Source organism: Hyla sarda, chromosome 1, assembly GCF_029499605.1.
Source record: "Hyla sarda isolate aHylSar1 chromosome 1, aHylSar1.hap1, whole genome shotgun sequence".
Lineage (NCBI taxonomy): Eukaryota > Metazoa > Chordata > Amphibia > Anura > Hylidae > Hyla > Hyla sarda.
The window spans coordinates 578189801-578214793 of record NC_079189.1 but is presented as its reverse complement, the minus strand read 5'-3'; the positions used below and the strand labels follow the sequence as shown (position 1 = coordinate 578214793).

Genomic DNA, 24993 nt, shown 5'->3' with positions numbered 1-24993 from the left:
TTTTTGATGGGAGAAAAGACGTTGCATGCATTATTTATCCTCTCGTCAAAAATAACAGAATAAAAACGGATATTTTAAATTGAACATTAAAGTCTATGGCAAACAGATGAGCCTTTAAGCCTTTAATGTCATCCATTTGCCCCCCCCCCCGGTTTATAATATCCATTTCTGAACTGTTATTACTTCTGAGCATGCTCAGAAGAGGTAACATCAGCAGACTTCTGCAGTGCTGAGGGACTTCTACTACTCCCATCATGGAACAGACTCATTTCTATGATGGGAGTAGTAGTTCCCCCAGCTGCGGGAGTCTGCCGTTGGCTGGTTAGGCTACATTATTGCTTTTGTTACTACCCCCATCATGGAACAGAGTCTGTTCTATGTTGGGGGTAGTAGTACAGGGGATAAGGGGTTGATCGCACCCGGTCTCACTTCTGAGACCCGATGCAATCAGCAGTTATAAAGCAGGGGAGCGATGTATATATACTACTGTGTAAACTTTCATTTTTAAATCCCCCACCGGTAGCCCTGAATGGCCGGCACCGAGGAGCCCTTCAGGGCTCCCGATGGGGCTTTTAAACTACTACTTTGACCCCCAAATGTATGCACCCCATGCATATTTATAATAATTCATTGGCCCCAGTGTGCTTATCCTTATCCCCCCCCAGGTGGCTTATTTCCCCTCCCGCTGCCTTCTCCTCATCCGACATGTCAGAAGTGAGACCCGGTGAGATCAATCCCTTATCCCCTGTACTACTACTCCCAACATGAAACAGACTCTGTTCCATGATGGGGGTAGTAGTACAAGCACTAATGTAGCCTCCCCAGCCGCCAGCAGACTCCCGCAGTCGGAACTACTACTCCCATCATGGAAATGAGTCTGTTCCATGATGGGAGTAGTAGTAGTCCCGGCAGCATCCCCTTTCATCAGCTTGCATCCGTTCCATTTAGGAGGCGATAACAGAGACAATATGAACGGGGGACAACGGCCGTGCATTCATTCTATTTGGATATCTACCCAAGCCCTTGGATCTGGGCTATATGCTGGTTTGCACCCTTAACCCGTTAACGACCATGGTTGTCTATGCTCGTCCAATGGCCATTAACGGGGTATGATGCGGGCTCCCGACTCGAGCCCGCGTCATTCCGGCCGGCCCCCAGCTGATTCCTGTAGCTGGGGGCCGGCGTTAATAGCCGCGTTAATAGGCGATCACTGCGGGCGGCTATTAACCCTTTAGATCGCCGCTGTCAAGGTTGAAAGCGGCGTCTAAAGGTGCCTTCCTTTATCCTGTCCCTGGTGGTCCAAACTTCACATCACGGCGCAAAAAATTAGCCCTCATACCACCCACACGGGAAAATGAAGTTATAGGGGTCAGAAGAGGACAATTTTAAATGTATTAATTTTCGTGCATGTAGTTGTGATTTTTTCCAAAAGTACGACAAAATCAAACCTATATAAGTAGGGTATAATTTTAACCGTATGGACCTACAGAATAAAGATAAAGGCCCACATTTACTATTGCAAACCTGACATGTTTTGTCGGGTTGTGCGCCAGATTCTGTCGCATTGCGCCAAAAATTCTGTCTGAGCTAGATTTTGTGCCAGAAATTGCCCCAGAATTGAAAAAATCCTGACTAACTCTCCATTTTGCTAAGAAAACCCGAAAAGGGGAGTGGCCGCTGGGAAAGGGGGCGCGGTCTCCAAAAAGGGTGCGTGTTCCCGAGATTTTTACAAAAAAACAACATATTTACTAAGGTTTCCACATAAAATGCGGTGGATTTCAGCTGAGGAAAACCAGACAGATCAGAACATGTGTAAAAAAAGCAAAATGTAGGGAAAGTGGAAAATGTAGGGAAACCTTAGTAAATACCGTGGAAAATAAATTGTAGGGAATTAAAACCCACAAAGAAACCTACACAACACTCTTAGTAAATCAGGGCCAAAGTGTCATTTTTACCAAAAAAATTTACGACTTAGAAATGGAAGCCCCCAAAATTTACAAAATGGTGTTTTTTCTTCAATTTTGTCGCACAATGATTTTTTTCCCGTTACGCCATAGATTTTTGGGTAAAATGACTGATGTCATTACAAATTACAGAAAAACGCTTGGTCCTTAAGGGGTTAAGATCTTTGGTCCTGCGGATAGGGGATAAGTTTTCTACCGCTGGATTTTTTCTTTAACATATTTATAAATCACCGAATGTTGATCCAGGGATTTATTCTGACTCCATATTGGAGTCTGAAAGAAATTTTTCCTCTGTCAAGGGGCAATTGGCATCAGCCTCTTGGGGGGGGGGGGGGGGGGGGTTCGCCTTCCTTTGGATCAACACAGTAGGGTTTTAGGTTGAACTCAATGGACTATTTTTTTTTACCTTACAAACTATGATACTATGAAATATATGAGAGTTAAGAGATGATAGATAGATAGATAGATATGAGAGATATGAGATAGATAGGTAGATATGAGATAGATAGATAGATAGATAGATAGATAGATATAGATAGATATGAGATAGATAGATATGAGATAGATAGATATGAGATAGATAGATAGATATGAGATAGATAGGTAGATATGAGATAGATAGATAGATATAGATAGATATGAGATAGATAGATAGATAGATAGATAGATAGATAGATAGATAGATATGAGATAGATAGATATGAGATAGATAGATAGATAGATATAGATAGATATGAGATAGATAGATAGATAGATAGATAGATATATAGATAGATATGAGATAGATAGATATGAGATAGATAGATAGATATAGATAGATAGATAGATAGATAGATAGATAGATAGATATGAGATAGATAGATAGATAGATAGATAGATATGAGGTCGATAGATAGATATGAGATAGATAGATAGATATTAGATAGATATGAGATAGATAGATAGATAGATAGATAGATAGATATGAGATGGATAGATATGAGATAGATAGATATGAGATAGATATGAGATAGATAGATAGATAGATAGATATGAGATAGATAGATAGATAGATAGATAGATAGATAGATATGAGGTCGATAGATAGATATGAGATAGATAGATATTAGATAGATATGAGATAGATAGATAGATAGATAGATATGAGATGGATAGATATGAGATAGATAGATATGAGATAGATATGAGATAGATAGATAGATAGATAGATAGATATGAGATAGATAGATAGGTAGATAGATATGAGATAGATAGATAGATATGAGATAGATATTAGCTAGATAGATATGAGATAGATAGATAGATAGATAGATAGGTATGAGATAGATATGAGATAGATATGAGATAGATAGATAGATATGAGATAGATAGATAGATAGATAGATAGATATGAGATAGATATTAGATAGATAGATATGAGATAGATAGATAGATAGGTATGAGATAGATATGAGATAGATAGATATGAGATAGATAGATAGATATGAGATAGATATGAGATAGATAGATAGATAGATATGAGATAGATAGATAGATATGAGATAGATATGAGATAGATAGATATGAGATAGATAGATAGACATGAGATAGATAGATATGAGATAGATAGGTATGAGATAGATAGATAGATATGAGATAGATAGATCGAGATAGATAGATATGAGATAGATATGAGATAGATAGATAGATATGAGATAGATAGATCGAGATAGATAGATATGAGATAGATATGAGATAGATAGATATGAGACAGATAGAAAAATAGATAGATGGATGGATGGATGAGAGAGCTAATTGAATAAACAGGACACTGTTGCTGAGTTTCCCATAGCAACCAATCAGATCACTTCTTTAATTTTTCACAGGCTTTTTCAAAAATGAAAGAAGCGATCTGATTGGTTGCGATTGGCAGCTCAGCAACTTTTTCTTCACACAGGTTTTGATAAATCTCCCCCTATATAATCATCCCGTCGACTAATTTCCCCTGCCGTGGTGCTGTAGTGAAAGTGAACACTTTGCCAGATTCTTCCCCAGATTCCAGCTGATCGCTGGGGGTTCCAGAAATAGGACCCCCTGCACTTATTGTCAGGAAACCACTGCAACTAAAGGGGGCACTAGACGGGAAAAAACGGTGCAAGCACGGTATACATCCCATGCTCCGTATGTATGAGCTCTGCCAACCGGCTATGATGAATGTTGCCGGTGGTCTATTATTAGCAGAATTACCCATGCACTCCCTAAATTTCGCTGCAGATCCCAACCAGTTCATCAAACAGACTTCTATCCCGATCGATAAAATTTGTGAACAAATAGCACCGGCGAAAAAAGAAAATCCTTCAGAAAGCTCAATAATGTTCCAGCGAGCCAGTTCCGTTAATGACTTCATCGCCTTTCATTTGCTGCATAAATGAGCTTCAGCGCCGAGGCGAGACGGAACGAAGCCGACTATGTCACTCATTACTTCTCCTCCTCGGCCAGTTCCCTCCAAACTAAATTAATGATGTGATAAAGTGAATGACAAATCTACATCTGCTGAGAGGGGCCGGGACTTTGGTATTTTGAATAATTTATTTCCAATCGGTCATCATGCCAACATTTATAACGTATTGTATTACGGACTGGCAGAGAGAGAGAGAGAGCTTCATACTGCAGCTGAATTATTAATGGCACGCCGGACTACGGTGCCTCGGCCTCAAATGGTAACCACCGCGCATTTTAATGCATCCTGTGTTGGAAAAAATTAAGGTAAAAAAAATTTAAAATAAAAACTTGAAAAACAGTAGAATCTAATGCATGGATAAATTACAATATATTATGGAAAGACTGCAAATCTGCCTATACATGTAGTGATACCCTTTGGGTTCATTATTTAAAAATATTTTGTTATTTGTTGGAAATGTATGGCGGAAACTCTGGCCAAAAAGTGTGGTATATCCCCCGTGTTTCGGTATGGTGAACCCCTTCCTATACGTTGTCAATGTCTAAGCCAGGGTGGATTTTGTTTTTGCAGATTATCCATGAGTTACGAGTACCAAAATGCAGTAAACATTTTGCATGTAATACCACATTTTGCCTGTAGTGGTCACTGTGGGGAAAGTAAGGAGCCATAGTGTAGCGCAGCGAATCGTGGGCCTCGGCCGGTGATGTATGGAGCCCCAGCCCTGGTCTTCTTCCTGGCCCAGGCCCATTGTGTCCTGGTAACACTGAGACAATTATTGGCCAAGGCAGGACACCGCTAATTTAGATTATCCATGCATTCTAAACAGTGTGTCGCCAGCTGTTGCAAAACTACAACTCCCAGCTTGCCCGGACAGCCGTTGGCTGTCCGGGCATGCTGGAAGTTGTAGTTTTGCAACTTCTGTAGACACAACTGGAAAACAATGCATTAGAAGTACCAAAATCCAGTAAACATTTTGCATGTCATACCACATTTTCCCTGTAGTGGCCACTGTGGGGAAAGTAAGGAGCCATAGTGTAGCGCAGCGAATCGCGGGCCTCGGACGGTGATGTATAGAGCCCCAGCCAATCACTGGATGAGGCAAGACACTGCTCCAGCAAGCAATTCTGCACATCCTCGGCCCCAGGACCCAGAAGAGGATGGCACCAGAGCACTGGAGGAGCACAGGAGATAAGTAAAGTTTTATTGTTAAATCTATATTGATAAAAAAATAAATTAAGAAAATGCTTGTCGCTGGAGTATGCTTTTTGAAACAGTTGTCAAGCATGAGAAAAACCTGGCTGCTTTTTTATTTTATTTATTTATTTGTTAATTTTTTTTACAGAAACAGTGCCACATCTATCCGTGGGTGGTGTCTGGTATTGCAGTTCAGGACCATTGACGTTAATGACAAGATCAAGCTGCAATACCCTAAGGAAACTACGGATAGGTGTGGCACTGTATCCACGGCAACCAGTCTGTCACAAATCAACTAAGTCAGTGTTTCCTAACCAGTGTGCCACCAGATGTTGCCACACTACAACTCCCAGCATGCCCAGACAGCCAAAGACTGTTTGGACATGCTGGGAGTTGTAGTTTTGCAATGGCTGGACGCGCACTGGTTGGGAAACACTGAACTAAAAGCAGGGAATAGACAAGTGGGCGGTCCTGTTTCCTCACCTCATTCTGCCTTATCAATCAGATTTTTTTAAAGATGAGATTCCCTTTAAAAAAAAAACGGTTGTCAAAGGTGAGAAAAGCATGGAGGCTACCTACCTTCCAGAAAAAGCGCCACACTTGTCTATGGGTTGTATCTGGTATTGCAGCTCAGCATCACAGAAATGAAAAGTGCTGCAACACCAAAAACAAACAGGGGTGGCGCTGTTTTTAGACTAAAGCAGCCATGTTTTTTTTTGTTTTTTTTTTATCTGAAATCCCCAGGTACATTCACACGTACATAATACTGCTCGCGGATTCCCTGAGGCGGAAAACCCACAAGTGGATTTTCTGCAGACCCATTGAAGTCAATAGGTAACAACATAAATGTGAATGTACCCTAAGCTCATGTTCACACTACGGAATCTTTGGAATTCCGCTCAAAGATTCCGCCACACTCATTTAGCACTGGTGTGAATGGGTCTTCCGTTGACCCAATTAAAACTGCGCAATTTCCTTGGCGGCAAGTTCCGCCATGGCAATTGACCCTCCAAAAGAATAAACATTCTCTCCTCAGAATTATACGCGGAATGCATTGTCGTCAAGGTGACAGCGCAGCTCCGCGCAGTCCTAGCTACGAAGGATATCAGTAGTGGCCGTTCACACGGAATCTCCAACCCGGGCGAAGATTCCGTAGTGTGAACGTACCCTAAAAATGCCCCAGATCTTTAGACTGTCCATTATACATTTAGATATAGAAGTTGGCTTCAATTGCCCCAGCGCCGTGCGCCAGAATTCTGACACATTTAAATGGTAAAAGTCAAGTATGATACCAGAATTCTGTCGTATTTGCGGTATTAAATCTGCCTCGTTGCGTTTTATGGAAAGAAAAAAAAAATCACATATGTTATGTGGCATTTAGGATGTTTTTTGCCAGAAAAAATGCTGCAGCCGGAAACAATGGGAAAACTACAAAAAAAAATTTAAATAATAATAACAATAAATTGTAGGAGATTTATCATAACCTGTGCAGAGAAAAAGTTGACCAGTTGCCCATAGCAACCAATCAGATCGCTTCTTTCATTTTTCAGAGGCCTTTTCAAAAATGAAAGAAGCGATCTGATTGGTTGCTATGGGCAACTGGTCAACTTTTCCTCTTCACAGGTTATGATAAATCTCCTGCGTTGTTTATAGTGCCTTTTATGCTTTTTTTGTGGTCATTTTCTTCCCTTTTTGGGTCAGTGTTTTTATTTTATAAGCACAGCATGCTCTAGGTGGGTGTTTTATGGCATTTTTTCCACATAACTTGTTTTTTTTTTTTTTTACAGTGTGTAAATGTGTGCGTTGTGTTTTTATGTGACATATTTTAGCATCTTTGAACAGAAATCCTTGAATCACCAAAGAATTTGATGATTTGCAACGGGAAAAAAATTATATATTAAAAAAAAAAAAAAAAAAACACACTACAATAACTGGATAAAAATTCCACAAATTAAAAAACAGGCTTTTTTTTATTTTTATTTTTTTTTAATATTCCACAAAAAAAAAAAAAAAAATGCCTTATCATATTATCATAGACCAGTGATTCCCAATAAGGGTGCCTCTAGTTGTTGCAAAACTACAACTCCCAGCATGCCTGGATAGACTCGAGCTGTTGGGGCATGCTGGGAGTTTGAGTTTTGCAACAGCTGGAGACACATTGGTTGTGAAACACTATAACTCATGGTATATAATTGTCCAATGCTACATCTGAGGATCTAACACGGTGTTTTCCAACAAATGTGCCAGCAGTTGCTGGAAAACTACAACTCCCAGCATACCCGAACAGCCAAAGGCTGTCCGGGCATGCTGGAAGTTGTAGTTTTGCAACAACTGGGGACACACTGGTCTAACATACAGACATAGTTGCTCTCCGTGGTCCTGAAATCAACAAATCTGCTGGCCTCCTCTGATACAGGAGATCATCTGCAACACATTCAAGTATACCAGTGATTTTATTTCCAGTGTGTCTCCAGCTGTTGCAAAACTACAACTCCCAGCATTCTGGGAGTTGTAGTTTTGCAACAGCTGGAGACACACTTTTTTGGAAAACACTTATCTATAGCGTTCTCCAACTTGTGGTTCTGCAGCTGTTGCAACACTAAAACCCCCAGAACATCCTAATGGGGGTTGTAGTTTTGCAAAAGCTGGTAAACCACAGGTTGGGAAACACTGCTCTGAACTGCCACACATAGGGAATTATTATCAGATTCAGATGCTGATTTTGTGATTCAACCTATTCAAGCTTCAACGACCCTATGAATTAAATACATATTCCAGGAGCCCATAGAAAACCTTGTAATACAGGATAACAAGAGTAAAAATATAAAACATTTGTGTTATTTACCTATGATCTTTAGGCTAAACAGCCTACACTCCAAACTGATACATTGTCGCAAACTAATAGAGAGCTTGAGCAGGGCTAGTTATGTACAATGTGTCAGTCTGGAGTCCAGGTTGTTTAGCTCACAGAGCATTGTCTAGACTGGATACAATTGTCTCCACTTCTCAGCTTAGAGCAGGACTAGCTATGTACAATGTATCAGTCTGGAGTCCAGGATGTTTAGCTCACAGAGCATTGTCTAGACTGGATACAATTGTCTCCACTTCTCAGCTGAGAGCAGGACTAGTTATGTACAATGTGTCAGTCTGGAGTCCAGGTTGTTTAGCTCACAGAGCATTGTCTAGACTGGATACAATTGTCTCCACTTCTCAGCTGAGAGCAGGACTAGCTATGTACAATGTATCAGTCTGGAGTCCAGGCTGTTTAGCTCACAGAGCATTGTCTAGACTGGATACAATTGTCTCTACTTCTCAACTGAGAGCAGAACTAGCTATGTACAATGTATCAGTCTGGAGCTCACAGAGCATTGTCTAGACTGGATACAATTGTCTCCACTTCTCAGCTGAGAGCAGGACTAGTTATGTACAATGTATCAGTCTGGAGTCCATGCTGTATAGCTCACAGAGTATTGTCTAGACTGGATACAATTGTCTCCACTTCTCAGCTGAGAGCAGGACTAGCTATGTACAATGTATCAGTCTGGAGTCCAGAATGTTTAGCTCACAGAGCATTGTCTAGACTGGATACAATTGTCTCCACTTCTCAGCTGAGAGCAGGACTAGCTATGTACAATGTATCAGTCTGGAGTCCAGGATGTTTAGCTCACAGAGCATTGTCTAGACTGGATACAATTATATCCACTTCTCAGCTGAGAGCAGGACTAGCTATGTACAATGTGTCAGTCTGGAGTCCAGAATGTTTAGCTCACAGAGCATTGTCTAGACTGGATACAGTTGTCTCCACTTCTCAGCTGAGAGCAGGACTAGCTATGTACAATGTATCAGTCTGGAGTCCAAGCTGTTTAGCTCACAGAGCATTGTCTAGATTGGATACAATTGTATCCACTTCTCAGCTGAGAGCAGGACTAGCTATGTACAATGTATCAGTCTGGAGTCCAAGCTGTTTAGCTCACAGAGCATTGTCTAGATTGGATACAATTGTATATACCTCTCTGCTGAAAGCAGCAATAGCTATGTACAGGTTTACAGCAACACATATGTTAAAAATGGTGGGATATATAAGTTGTAGAACTTTTTATCAATACAAGGATTACATTTCACATAAAACGAGAAAACCTCTTTAAATTGGAGAGCTATGAAGATGAACAGTGGATGCAGGACAAAAGAGTAGATTACAAAAATCATCTCTGCTAGTGACATAATGATAGGTTGTACCAGCTGACACGCTTAGTTCTGCCACATCTGTGCATGTAAATACATAAGGTTATATTGTAGCAAATTTTGATACAGGTCTGGGGCATCCAGTTAACCACTAGCATTTCTGCTGTTATATTGTGTACTATAAGTGTTAGTAGATACAATAAAAACAATGAAAAAGCACAAAGAAGGAGCGGTAATGCCGCATTATGCCCATAGGTGGAGCTGTTGACCAGCTTGCAGTTAGTATCAGGCAATGTATTTGAGGCTTTGGGCTCTATGAGCTGAGGGTCCACTGCTCTGGCACAGCTTGATGTTTCCTTACATGCACTCAGGCTTTAGTGCCAGCACAGTGCCATGAGTGCAGCTAGCGGGGTGGTGTAGGCCCTTCTAGGCCATGTTATGGGGTGTATGCTCACTCCTTGCTCCTGCATTCACCGGCAGTGATTGTGTTGCCTCTGCTAATCCTGCCCCTCCTCCCCCTGTGATTCAGCAATGTGAAAATCTAAATAATTGATGCAATGTTTTCAGTGGACACAGCACAAAGTGTGATCGGTGGCGTGTCAAGCCCTGCAGGGACGGCCGAGGGGGCTGGGGGCAATGCTGGAGGTGACCCCCACTGACCAAAGACCACTCTCCCCCCCCCCAGAGACTGTCACCAGCCCATAGATAGATAGATAAATAGATAGATATGAGATGGATGGATGGATAAATAGATAGATAGATAGATAGATATGAGATAGATAGATATGCGATAGATAGATAGATAGATATGAGATAGATAGATAGATATGAAATAGATAGATAGATATGAGATAGATAGATAGATATTAGATGGATAGACAGATATGAGATGGATGGATAAATAGATAGATGATAGATAGATATGAGATAGATAGATAGATAGATAGATATGAGAAAGATAGATATGAGATAGATAGATAGATATGAGATAGATAGATAGATAGATATATAGATAGATAGATATGAGAAAGATAGATATGAGATAGATAGATATGAGATAGATATGAGATAGATATGAGATAGATAGATAGATAGATGATTGATATGAGATAGATAGATAGATATGAGATAGATAGATAGATATGAGATAGATAGATATGAGATAGATAGATAGATATTAGATGGATAGACAGATATGAGATGGATGGATAAATAGATAGATGATAGATAGATATGAGATAGATAGATAGATAGATAGATAGATATGAGAAAGATAGATATGAGATAGATAGATAGATATGAGATAGATAGATAGATATATAGATAGATAGATATGAGAAAGATAGATATGAGATAGATAGATATGAGATAGATATGAGATAGATATGAGATAGATATGAGATAGATAGATAGATAGATGATTGATATGAGATAGATAGATAGATATCCAAAATAAGGAAGGAAAGCAGCACACCCAAAAAATATAAAAATATACAGCGGTGCACGCAGAGTCCAGACCTGGGTCAGTGGTCCCAATGAATACAAAAATTGAATATCTGCAGCACACGATTTCCAAAGAATTTCAAAGATTTATTCCAAAAACGTGAGTGTCAGTAGCTACGTTTTGGTTAGCTCACCTAAGCTTGAGAATGGTTAGGTGAGCTAACCGAAACGTTGCTACTGACACTCACGTTTTTGGAATAAATCTTTGAAATTCTTTGGAAATCGTGTGCTGCAGATATTCTATTTTTAGATAAATAGATAGATGATAGATATAAGATATATAGATATGAGAGAGAAATGAGATAGATAGATATAGATATGAGAAAGATAAATAGATAGAGATGAGATAGATAGATAGATAGATATAGATATGAGAAAGATAAATAGATAGAGATGAGATAGATAAATAGATAGATATGAGATAGATAAATAGATTGATATGAGATAGATAGATATGAGATAGATAGATAGATAGATAGATATGAGATAGATAGATGGATAGATATGAGATAGATAGATAGATAGATAGATAGATATGAGATAGATAGATAAATAGATAGATATGAGATAGATAGATAGATAAAAAGGGAAATGAACATTCCAATACTTCTTCACTGATCTTAAGAGAAAGAGACACATTTTGCAGTGATTCTCTGCTGGAGTTACAGGGAAACCCTGATCTGGTCATCCCAGACACATGACAACCCCAGCTCTGCTATGTCATTTCTTGTTGCTCTGTCACGTCTGTCGCACAGAACTCGCACCCATCAGCCCCTTTTGACTCATACTTGGGTGCACTGGATTTCACCAAGGTGTCTGCCATTTCAATGGGAACAACAGAACAAGCAGAATGTGTGATGGACCCTCCATAGATGTGAACACAGCCTTACCTGGAGACCTCACGTAAGATTCCCTACATGTGACTCAGCTCCAGCAATGGTGGAAACGATGACACATTGTATAGCCATGACATCTATACTGTACATTTACGCTGTCACCGGACGTGCTGCACTCCCTGAACTCTGCTCTTTGGTCGCTGTTAAGCAAACACCTCCCAGCTATGTCTATACCTATATAGTAGCTAAAAGGATAATGACTCCTATAGATAACTCTCATTGTAAAAGCAGAAACATGAATCATTTCCATCAGTAGAATGGCAGGCCGGATATTGCCCTGATAATAGGGGCACATTTCTTTAATCCCACATCCAATAAATCGACATACAAGCATTAAATTCATTCAAGGTAACCGGAAATAATAAGCAGCTGATCAGAGAAATCAGCAATGAGGCTCCTCACTGAATATACAGGATAGTACACGTGTAGCTTCCTATGAGCGAATAATGATCCGGAAGGTCCCATAATCTGGAACCTTGCAAATCTCATCACTGTAGGATAAAAGGAATAACAGATAGATATAGATATAGGCAAAAATAAAAATATAGATATGAAATAGATAGATAATGTAAAAAGTAATACTGCAGCACTCCAGCGTATATGGTGAAAAAATATGGCGTATTCCATCCAGATAGGTGCAATGTTTCAGTCGCCAACTGCGGCCATTTTCAAGCATGCTTGAAAATGGCCACAGTTGGCGACCGAAACGTTGCACCTATCTGGATGGAATAAACCATATTTTTTCACCATATACGCTGGAGTGCTGCAGTATTACGTTCTACATTGCCTATAGTGCCTGGGACCGGGCTTGTGTCTGCGTGCACCCACTTCTTTTTCTTTACTGGGAGTGCTGCTCCGCCATTGTTTGCTTCTAGATAGAAAGATATGAGAAAGATAGATATGAGATAGATAGGTATGAGATAAATAGATAGATATGAGATAGATAGATAGAAAATTCTATAGAAAGCAGCACATCAAGATAAATGTGATGGGTGCAAGACAATTGAACCTCGGTGCTCCGGTTCCACTGGATAGGTAAAAGATGAAGGCAGCACACCACAGTAGTAAAGTCCAAAAAAACGTGAATTTATTCCATGATGTGGATTACAACGTTTCGGCGATCTCTCACCGCCATTTTCTTCCTTGATAGATAGATAGATATGAGATAGCTATGAGATAGATAGATAGATATGAGATAGATAGCTATGAGATAGGTACATATGAGATAGATAGATAGATAATGAGATAGATAGATAGATGAGATAGATATAAGATAGATAGATATGAGATAGATAGATAGATAGATAGATATGAGATAGATAGATGAGATAGATATAAGATAGATAGATAATGAGATAGATAGATAGATGAGATAGATATAAGATAGATAGATAGATAGATAGATAGATAGATAGATAGATATGAGATAGATAGATAGATATGAGATAGATATATAGATAATGAGATAGATAGATAATGAGATACCATCGGTGGAAGCCATTTTCAGGTCTCTCCAGAGATGTTCCATTGGGTTCAGGCTCTGTCTGGGCCACTCAATGACATTCACAGAGTTGTCCCTAAACCACTCCTGTGTTGTCCCGGCTGTGTGCTTAGTGTCACTGTCTTGTTGAAAGGTGAACCTTCAGCCAAGTCTGAGGTCCAGAACGCTCTGGATCAGGTTTTTATTATGAATATCTTCGTACTTTGTTCCATTCAACTTTCCCTCAATCTTGACCAGTCTACATGTCCCAACCACTGAAAAACACCCCCACGGCATAATGCTGCCACCACCATACTTCATTGTAGGGATGGTATTGGTGATGGGCAGTGCCTGGTTTCCTCCAAACAAGAAGCTTAGATATTAAGGAAAAAATGTTCAATTTTGGTTTTTATCAGACCACAGAATCTTGTTTCTCGCAGTCTGATTCTTTAGGTGTTTTTTTTTTTTTTATAAACTCCAGGCACCTTTCATGTGTCTTTTATTGAGGAGAGGCTTCTTTTTGGCTACTCTGCCATAAATCCCATATTGTGGAGGCTGCAGTGATGGTTCTGAACCTTCTGGAAGTTTCTCCATCTGCACACAGGATCTTTGGAGCTCAGTAAAGTGACCATTGGGTTCTTGGTCACCTCTCTCACCAAGACTCTTCTCTCCCGATGACTTCTGGTGGGGCGGCCATTTCTAGGAAGAGTTCTGGTTGTGCCAATCTTCTTCCATGTAAGAATTATGGAGGCCACTGTGCTGATGGGAACCTTCAGTGCAGCAGAAATGTATAATAGCCTTCTCCAGATCTGTGCCTCCACATACTCCATTCTCTGAGCTCTACAGGCAGTTCTTTTCCCATCATGGCTTGTTTTTTGCTATGATATACATTGTCCGCTATGAGACAGGTGTCTTCCCAAATCCTGTCCAATCAGCTGAATTTACCGCAGGTGACTCCAAACAAGGTGGGGAAACATCTCAGAGATGATCAGGAGGAATGGGAGGAGCCAGAGATCAATGGCAAGTGTCATAGCAAAGGGTCTGAATACTTATGTCCATGTGAAATATAATTTTTTTCCTTTTTAATAAGTTAGCTAAAATTTCTAATATTCTGTTTTTACATTCTCATTATGGGTTATTGAGTGCAGAATGATGGGGGGGGGCAAACTAGATTTTTAAATAATTTTTTTAGTAGAAGGAGCAACATTGACTTTCCAAATGCAATAGATTTACACACAAATATAAACATGTAAGATATAAATGGATAGATATGATAGACAGATAGATAGATAAAGAGATAGACATGATAGATAGACACCGATAGATAAATAGATACATGAGGCATAGTCTACATTGATCATGCTCAACTACAACCCCCATCACATGTTGCTCCTGTGATCTTCAGCATTAAAAGTAGTAAATGATATATAAATCCTCTGTAACTATAAGAAGCTGTTCCTGATAGCTCCATAAAAGATAAATAAAGAAAGAATTTACAGAAAAAAAAGCCGCGGGATCTTGAAAGAGTTATAATAGGCTTCAGGTATGAAAACTATTATTGACAAGAAGCGGACATGTTGCCCATAGCAACCAGATTATTACTTATATCTGAGTGATCTGATCGGTTGCCATTAGCAACAGCACCCCATAGCACTCATAAATAAGGTTCCATCTATCTGTAAATCTATGTTTGGCTGTGGCCGTCATGTTTCATAAAGATTGGGGTCTGGGTACCCCAGGTTCTCAGCACTGTCTGACCAGTCTTAGGCCCCGTGGTCTTTGAATGGAAAACCCCTTTAAGAGGCCATGAATGTATCTCTCCGTGGCTATAGAGAGAGCGCAGGGGGTCTGTAACTGTGTGGTTTCGTATAAGATCAATATAATCAATAGAAAAGGTTTCCCTCTCCCTATATCTTGCAGGACGGCGCTCTCCATCTACTGGGTTAACAAATGCAGATCAATGATCAGACCTGACCACAACCGCCATACGTCATCTCCATATCTTCAGTCGTACTTGTCCCAAGAGCTGACAGTCTACAGTCTTTGCTCCGTTGTCAGTCACTCATAGGGCTGAGATACGTCAAATATTACACGCCAATACGTCAGGGATGGGGTTATGAGGAGGAAGGGTTAATGCCCTGATCGCAGCCCACAGTATACTCTCGTGTTATCAATGGGCGGTATTATTAGTCTCCTATTAATCCCAGGAAAGATTAGCGAAGACAAAGTCCACAACCTGACGCCATTATCTGGTGACTCGGGATTTAGTTTTTATGGCCCACACAAAGACTTGGCTGCATTCTCCAACTATATAGGCGAACAATATACACTACTTAGAATAAAAACACTACATAACATATATATCTCATCTCAGGGGGTACATGCCGTATCTCTAGGGCACTCAGGGTGCTCATTATCTCCTTTAATTTCTCTCACAGAATGGGCGAAAGGGAGTCTTCACGTCTATTTGGAGATACTTGCTTAGAAACATTAAGAAACATTATACAATATACCATATATACAGTATACCTAAAATATATACACATATATACATGTGTAATGTTTTATACAATAGATTATATATATATATATATATATATATATATATTATTTTATTTTTATTTTTTTGTGTATATGTATATGTTTATTTTATTTTTTGTGCATATATATATATATATTTTTTGTGTATATGTATATTTTATTTTTTGTGCATATATATATATATATATATATATAATATTTTTTTTGCGTATATGTTTTATAAAATATACACAATATAAAATATTATATTTAAACTCAAAATATATATACAATATATATATATATATAAATATATACAATGTATACTATCGCCAATACTATTTCTGTATAAAATATCATTTACACTGTGTATAATCTACAATAGATATCTACACACTATATTATATACTATATATTGCTTACACTGTATTATATAGTACATACACTTTATATATTGTGCCATAGAGATATGCACACTATATAATAAGCTATGTAATGCATATGCCCTGTATTAAGTATAACCGTATATACACTTCGTTTCATCTGCAATAGATATATTACACATGATATATACCGTACATACAAGGCAATGTATAGGCCCTGTAGTAAATATTATATAAACGCTAAATGATATGCACACTATATAATATTCTATATAAGCGTACATTGATGTGTTTGCCAATCATACAGATGTATGTAGGGGGCTCCTCAAGATTGGGGAGGGGTATTTACGTGGTCCTGGAGGAGACATCCCGGGAAGTCCATTTTGTCTCTTTACTGGAAATAAGACAGATGACTTACATATTAATTGTGGACGCGCTGGTTGTTTACTGTTTTGTACTGGTTGTGGAGCGATAACATAGCGTTTGTGGACTAGATCTATTGGTAGAGGACTAATAAACATGGCCTTTCCTTATACTCCAGTAATTGGTTATGACACGATTGTGTGAAACTTTAATATAATGACTAAGATGACAATTCTAGATATGGGGGCAACTATGACTCTGGGCTTCGATTTAGGCCAGGAAACCTTCTCTGCCAACCAGACCTAAATATCTAGTGCAATAGTCTTATAGTTTTCCCTGTGTATGAAAAGATAAAATGATAATATCTCATGTTCATATTCAAGACTATATTATTTTAATTTAAAAAAATATATATACAAATGATATATACCTTTTTTAGAATTACAAAAAAGTATTGTCAACTATATGCCAATATATGATCCTTATTGTATATGGAATGTTATATATGGGAAGTCAGGACAGCCTTCAGATTTTATCACATTATAATAAACTATTTAGGGTAAAATAGGGTAAGGTAAGGAAAATAATAAAATGTAATAATAAAAAAAAATTAAGATTAAAAAAAGGTAAAAGTAAGCTAACATATAGACAAAAATCGCTAGTTATATTCTGTAAAATTTATTTTTCTTTTTTTCAATAATGAAAATGTACAGACAGAAATGGTTATTAAAATAAATAGAACATGGCTAATGGAAAAAACATTTTAGACAAAATAGGGCAAGATATTAACAAAAAAATATATAAGAAATAAGCAAATATTCATAAAATAATTCTATATAAATTATTTTAAAAAAATAAACACAAGCAGCACTCATATAGTCCTCCTCTATTATACTATGTAAGAGCACAAAAGTATATATACACACACACACACATATATATATATATATATATATATATATATATATAAATATTTATGTATATATAATTAAATACACAGATTGCAATAAAGAGGAGTTCCTCCTATACAACACGTATTTTATAAAAAAAAAGAAAAAATAAAGATTTAAAATAAATGACATGGTATTTAAATTTTTTTAGTTGTAGAAGTAACTCACACTCAGAAACCCAACACCCCAAACTTATATTTAGGATTGCCCAAATTAAAGGGGTGGGCTTGAGGGTCTGCCAGGAGGAGACTCATCCAAAATCAATAAATGCCGAGTTGGGTCGGATCGAATCTTCTTAAGTGCATTGGGGTAATCATGGGAATGTATCAAGAAAGGGAACATGAAAACAAACAAGGCCCGTCATTATATTCTAATAGCAACAAGCTCTCTCCATACCGAATAAATATTCAACACCTCATTCCTCAACCCACGAAAAATCAATCCCAGCGCGCCCATGGCGGCCTAGCAGCAACCAAGAAGAAGACGCCTACTGTAGCTATTTAGATACTTATTCCTTAATTTTCCGGCAAGGATCTTCCCGGTGATAGAAGGAACAGAACAAAGGAGATTTATCACCGCTGCTCAATGCAAAGGGCAACTCCAGCTCCAATAGAAGTGCTTCAGCTTGGGGGGTATAGGACAAGAGCGCCTGATCTACAAGACCCAGACTCCCAAGATTTTCGCCTGTTTAACCCAAAGCAAATGACCCCTGTTCTTCCTCTACAGAGCTGAGATTTCTATCAATAATTCATGGAAATGGCTTGTGTTCACCCTGTGGCTCTTCATTCGCACAATACCCTAAATCCATTGATACAGAAGTACAATAGCCTGACAAGCAGCACACAGCAATGTGATCAGAGGAAATGGTTAAACAGCGCAGTTACCTTGTGCTTGGCCTATCTATACTCTATTATCGGACTGGAAGATGTAGTGGAGCATAGACCTACAGCTTCAGACACAGTATTGCTGAATTGTACCCAATTGTATGGCCAAAAAGTGAGTCTTTAGGTTGGAAAGATGCAATGTCTGCCATTGGGCACCTGTGGGCCGGTGCTATGGCAGCAGTGTTGAATGTTGTGGCCTGGAGAAAAAAAAACATCTATCCCCCCCCCCACACACACACACCCCCTTTTGGTTTTCACATGGGACAAAACTGCTGAAAAATTTACCTGCAACCACATCATGCCCATTATACAGTGGATTTGTGGTAGATTTCACCCCTTTCTGTGTATAACCATACAACGCATACAGATTTTGCTGTATATTTGTAATGCAGGTAGAATTACCCTAATGGGATGTATTCAGTACGAGTGTCTAGTGCAGCATAAGATATACATACAGCCAAGGGGAAGCCTGCAACATACTGGAGATACTGGGATATGATGGGACAACACTTCCACAGATATGTCTATTTACAAGGAATACATTCATGTATCGGGGTTATCTCAAGCCATAACACAAATACTTATGGTGTTTACCTATGGAATGGAGCACGGTCAAGGCCTGCAAGAATTCAACCGCCATGTATTGTGGACGCCTATTGGGGAGACATTACATGCATTTGTGGTACGTTAATATACTTTTGATATTTCTATGTGCAGGGGATAGGTCTATCTACAGAGAACACATCCACGAAATGAGAATATTTTTATACAGTAGAATTGTGGCCATATAATTGGAATCCTTTTTAGGATTTGAGATAATTTTGCGTTCTGAGTATACATCCATGTACACGGGTTCTTACTAGGAAACCTCGAAGTACTGGGGATGCTTTAATTTACCAGGAAAACCGACCTGTACTGGGGATACTTCAGTTTAGTAGTAATACCTCTAAGTATTGAGGTTGCATCTTTTTACCAGAAAAAGCGCCATGTACTGGGGATACCTAAACTGGGGATCAGCACCTTTACTAGTAATACCTCTAAGAGCTGGGATACTTACTCGTCATACCTTTTTGAACCAGGGATCTTGGCATTAGGTAGTAATATCTCTAGATGTTGTTGATACTTCCGTTTACTAGTAAAATAACTCCATACCCCATTTCCATTTACTGGTAACTACTTTATGTGGCTTCCACCTACTAGTAATAACCCTATTTCTAGGAATACTTATATTTATTTACTAGGAATACCTCTTTGCACTAATAATGTACAGACTTTGGTTTTACTTCCTAAAACCAGCCCCACTTCTCAGTAACTCCTGCATGTACTGGGGATACTTCTATTTGCTAACAATACATCCACTATATATTGGGGTTCATTCTATACACTAAGGATACTTTTCCTAACAACACCTCTATTTACCGAAGACACGATCATGCACCCATAGTAAAACCTTTATACACAAGTAATAACAACATGTATTAAGAATATTTCCATATACTGTAAATACTTACATTTACTAATAAAACATCTATATACGGGTAATACCTACGTGCACTGAAAATGCTTCCATTTACTAGTAATGCCTCCATATAAAGTGTTCACATCCAAGTACTGGGGACACCTCTATTTACTAGTAATGCCTCCATATACTGTGTTCACATCCAAGTACTGGGGACACCTCTATTTACTAGTAATACCTCTATCTTTATAGTACGACCCCTATATACTGTACATACTTTAAAATACTGGGAATATCTCCATCTACTAATAATACCTCTATATACTGTACATACTTTAAAATACTGGCAATACTTCCGTCTACTAATAATTCCTCTTTATACTGTGCATACTTTTATATACCAGGGCTACTTTCCTTTACTAGTAATGCCTCCATATACTGTGTTCATATCCAAGTACTGGGGACACCTCTATTTACTAGTAATACCTCTATCTACTGGGGATACTTCCATTTTATAGTACTACCCCTATATCCTGTAATACCTCCATATACTGTGTTCACATCCAAGTACTGGGGACACCTCTATTTACTAGTAATGCCTCCATATACTGTGTTCATATCCAAGTACTGGGGACACCTCTATTTACTAGTAATACCTCTATCTACTGGGGATACTTCCATTTTATAGTACTACCCCTATATCCTGTAATGCCTCCATATACTGTGTTCACATCCAAGTACTGGGGACACCTCTATTTACTAGTAATGCCTCCATATACTGTGTTCACATCCAAGTACTGGGGACACCTCTATTTACTAGTAATGCCTCCATATACTGTGTTCACATCCAAGTACTGAGGACACCTCTATTAACTAGTAATGCCTCCATATACTGTGTTCACATCCAAGTACTGGGGACACCTCTATTTACTAGTAATGCCTCCATATACTGTGTTCACATCCAAGTACTGGGGACACCTCTATTTACTAGTAATACCTCTATCTACTGGGGGCACTTCCAATTTATAGTACTACCCCTATATCCTGTGCATACTTTAAAATACTGGGAATACTTCCGTCTACTAGTAATACCTCTATATACTGTACATACTTTTATATACTGGTTCTACTTTCCTTTACTAGTAATGCCTCCATATACTGTGTTTGTTCACATCCAAGTACTGGGGACATCTCAATTTACTAGTAATCCCTCTATATACTGGGGGCACTTCCATTTTATAGTACTACCCCTATATGCCTCCATATACTGTGTTCAAATCCAAGTACTGGGGACACCTCTGTTTACTAGTAATACCTCTATCTTTATAGTACGACCCCCTATATCATGTGCATACTTTAAAATACTGGGAATGTCTCCATCTACTAATAATACCTCCATATACTGTACATACTTTACAATACTGGCAATACTTCCGTCTACTAAAAATTCCTCTATATACTGTGCATACTTTTATATACTGGGGCTACTAGTAATATATGAGATATTTGGGGATACCTCTATTTACTAGTAATACCTCTATGTGTTGCAGTTCCTACCAAGTACTGGGGATCCTTCCATTTACTAATACTACCGCTATGCGTTGGTGATACTTCCAAAAGCACCACCGTATACTATGGATACTTCCCCGCTTTGGGGATGCCTACATATTGGGGACATTTCTAGAAACAGGGGACATGGTAGACCTTTATTTTCTCAGTACCAATTTGTCAGCCATGATGATTACCAGCCGCAGATAAGAAGCCCCTATAGTGCGCTGGCTCCATACGTGACCTGCATGCAGCCGGGATCTTCTCCTTGTCTCTTTTTTTTTTTACAGGCTCGTAATTAAGTGGAAAAGGACAAACACTGCGAGTTTAATTGTCAAGTGCGGAGCCACAAGTATATTACGGAGAGCGGGCCGGGCATGTTACCGCCTCGTATAAAGGTCATTATTCCATGCAGGACTGTGACCTATACGCTGCATCCAGGAATTACTGTATTTGTAGTGTCTGGAGCCAACTGCAGCTAAAAATATCCCATTGATCCGGTGTATTTTTATTTAATCAATAACCAATGATTATCATTTTGCAGGAGGCAGACAACGCTGAGAGGGTTGTAGGGAAGCGTGAGGACGTGGCGGAGAGAGTGGATCCGAATACTAGGCTGCAATCTTCTGTATGAGGTTATGACATTGTCTGTGGATGTTGTAGTGCAGTGGTCTTCAACCTGCGGACCTCCAGATGTTGCAAAACTACAACTCCCAGCATGCCCGGACAGCCAACGGCTGTCCGGGCATGCTGGGAGTTGTAGTTTTGCAACATCTGGAGGTCCGCAGGTTGAGGACCACTGTCATAGTGCATTGTTCTATAGTCAATGTGCATTCTCCTATACTGCTCTTTTGTTCCCCACCGAAGCCATACAAGCTGCAGGATCCCTATTCACACCATGATTTACCCTATGGATACACATATACCTACCTACCTTCTATATATGGAGATCACTCAGTCCACAGCCATGCGTGTTTACAGCAGGAACAAAAAAAACAAAAAAAAAACGCTTCTATTGCGGCACAATCTTCGTCAAATATTTTCTTTTGCAATAGCACAATTCATAAGAAACGTTGTTTGATTATTTTGTATATTCTCTTCCCCCCCACCACCACAACAGAAGTGACCCCCAGAACAATAGATGGATGCAGATCCCTCACTGACCACAAGGGGGGGGCGCAGAGAAACACACAGAATTCATAGGAACAATGTTAAGGGGGGGGGGGGGAGGCTAAAATCAATTGAAAACCCTGAGATTTTTTTTCTTTTTCCAGGTGTCCTCGCACCCTGTCTGGCAACAATATAGGAAGCAAATCCTATGCTGGATGATACGATTCTACAGAGACTACATGAAATCACTGATTCTTTATAAACGGCAAAAACGTAGAAACCAAATGCTGTCACTAAGTGGCTTGGGTAGCCTGTTCTCTATATCAAATGCACTAAAGACTCTGTATAAGGGTATGCTCACACAAGTGCTGCAGATTTGTTGCTATTTTGCTGCAGATTTGTTGCAGATTTGAACTGTTTATTGGGAAATATCTGCGGCAAAATCTGCGGCAAAATCTGCATGTGTGAACATACTGAATGTTAAGATGCAATTTGTCTTTTCAAGCATGAGTCTAGTTCGGTGTTTCCCAACCAGGGTGCCACCAGCTGTTGAAAAACTACAACCCCCAGCATGCCCGGACAGCTTGGCTTGGGGGAACCCGTATGGTTATGGGGGAACCAGATCCATTTTTACATAGAGCTATCATACCAAAAGCAGGAAGGCAGCCATGGTCTCTGCAGTGGCACTGAGCAGGCAGTGGGCACATTGTGTGGTGGTGATGGTAGAGGGGGAGGGGGGGGGGGGCACTGTATCTTTACAACTCACCTGCAAGCCTGAGAGCTGACATCCTCTGGAACTCAGGCTCCTGCAGCCATTTCCACATTCTTCTAAAAGTCTCCCTCCCAGATTTCAGTTTACTCCAAGGTTTGGGGTTCCTTAGCAGGTCTGATAGGGTACCCTGTGACCTACACAGAACCCTCTGGGCAAAGATAGCCTGGGGGATGCTGTACCTTTTCAGCTCTGCTGTGATTCTTTGGGCTACTTCTTTGGTATTAATTTCTTCCAATTGTCCAGAGTTACTGAGTTGGGATCCAGAGGAGGAGGGCGGCCTGTCACGGCTGGAAGTCAACACGGGCCCATGAGATTGAGAATGGCCGGTGTGGTGCATCCCGTTGATGTGGGACATCATGGCGGAAGGTGGGGTGCCCAGACCCCTAGAGAGGTGCTGTTCTCCTCTTGCCAGCATGGCGGTGTGGGCATCAAAGTTTGGACTGAGCATTTTCTCATGGCCAGGCGGCCCATAGTTATGGAGACTCTGTTGAGTGTTGTGGATGGAACCCAAACCATTCCCTAAAGAGGTTCCAGTCAAGGGAGATAAGCTTTGCCCCATGCCAGTCATGTCCTTGTAGGGGCTGTACAGGTTGTTCATGGATGGGATCCCTCTGTCATCCCTCATGAGGGTAAAGCTACCACTGACATTGCCAGACAGCCTCTGGTGGTGGTGGTGGTGGTGATGAGGATGGTGATGGGGGTGATGGAATTTGTCAGACACTGTAGAGATAGGGGGCAGAGGCTGCAGAGGGGTCAGGGTGGTGTAGGTGCTGCTCATGCCCATCCCAGGTGGTGAAGTGTCACAGGGCATACTCATGGCATGGTGCAGAGGAATGGACAGTTCTGGACGGTATTCCCCAGCCCCATCCAGGATGGAAGCCATACTGGAAACCATAGCTGACCTGGAAGATGGAACAGTGAGATCCTGGTGAATCCTTCGGTGGTGGTGATGATGGTGAGGGCTGTGGCTGCTCATCAGATCCTGCTCATGGCTGTTTCCACCATGCAAACTGGCAATACTGTCCATTGTCATCTCTGGGTTCATGGTGCAAGCATCCAGATCTTTGGTTAGGCATCTAAAGGCGTTATAGGCGGTCTTCATTCAGTCCATGGGTGGGTGTGGGTGACTGGGGGGTCAGTTTTAAGGCCTCTGGGTTGCTTACAGGGTGAGTGGGTGTCAGGGTGAGTGGGTGTCAGAGTGCAGTGCTGAGTGCAGGCAGGGGGCAGAGTGAGTGTGAGTGAGTGTGTGTGTGTGTGTGTGTGTGCTGCTCAGCGAGCTCTATCAGACGGGCCAGTGCTGCTCCTGGCCATGTCCTAGCCCTCTCCTCCTCTTACGTCTTCTGTT

The 24993-nt window shown here is 40.0% G+C and overlaps 1 protein-coding gene across 2 annotated transcripts in view; it reads right to left on the bottom strand.

Moving 5' to 3' along the window:
- ONECUT2 (one cut homeobox 2) overlaps positions 1 to 24993 on the bottom strand; it is a 63482-nt gene that overhangs the window by 38276 nt on the left and 213 nt on the right. For both annotated transcript variants that reach the window (XM_056544851.1, XM_056544859.1), the window contains exon 1: positions 23643 to 24993. This exon is cut by the window's right edge and continues 213 nt beyond it. In XM_056544851.1, coding sequence (XP_056400826.1) covers positions 23643 to 24750 — 1108 coding nt within the window. In that variant the 5' untranslated portion in view covers positions 24751 to 24993. The remainder of the gene's footprint in view (positions 1 to 23642) is intronic.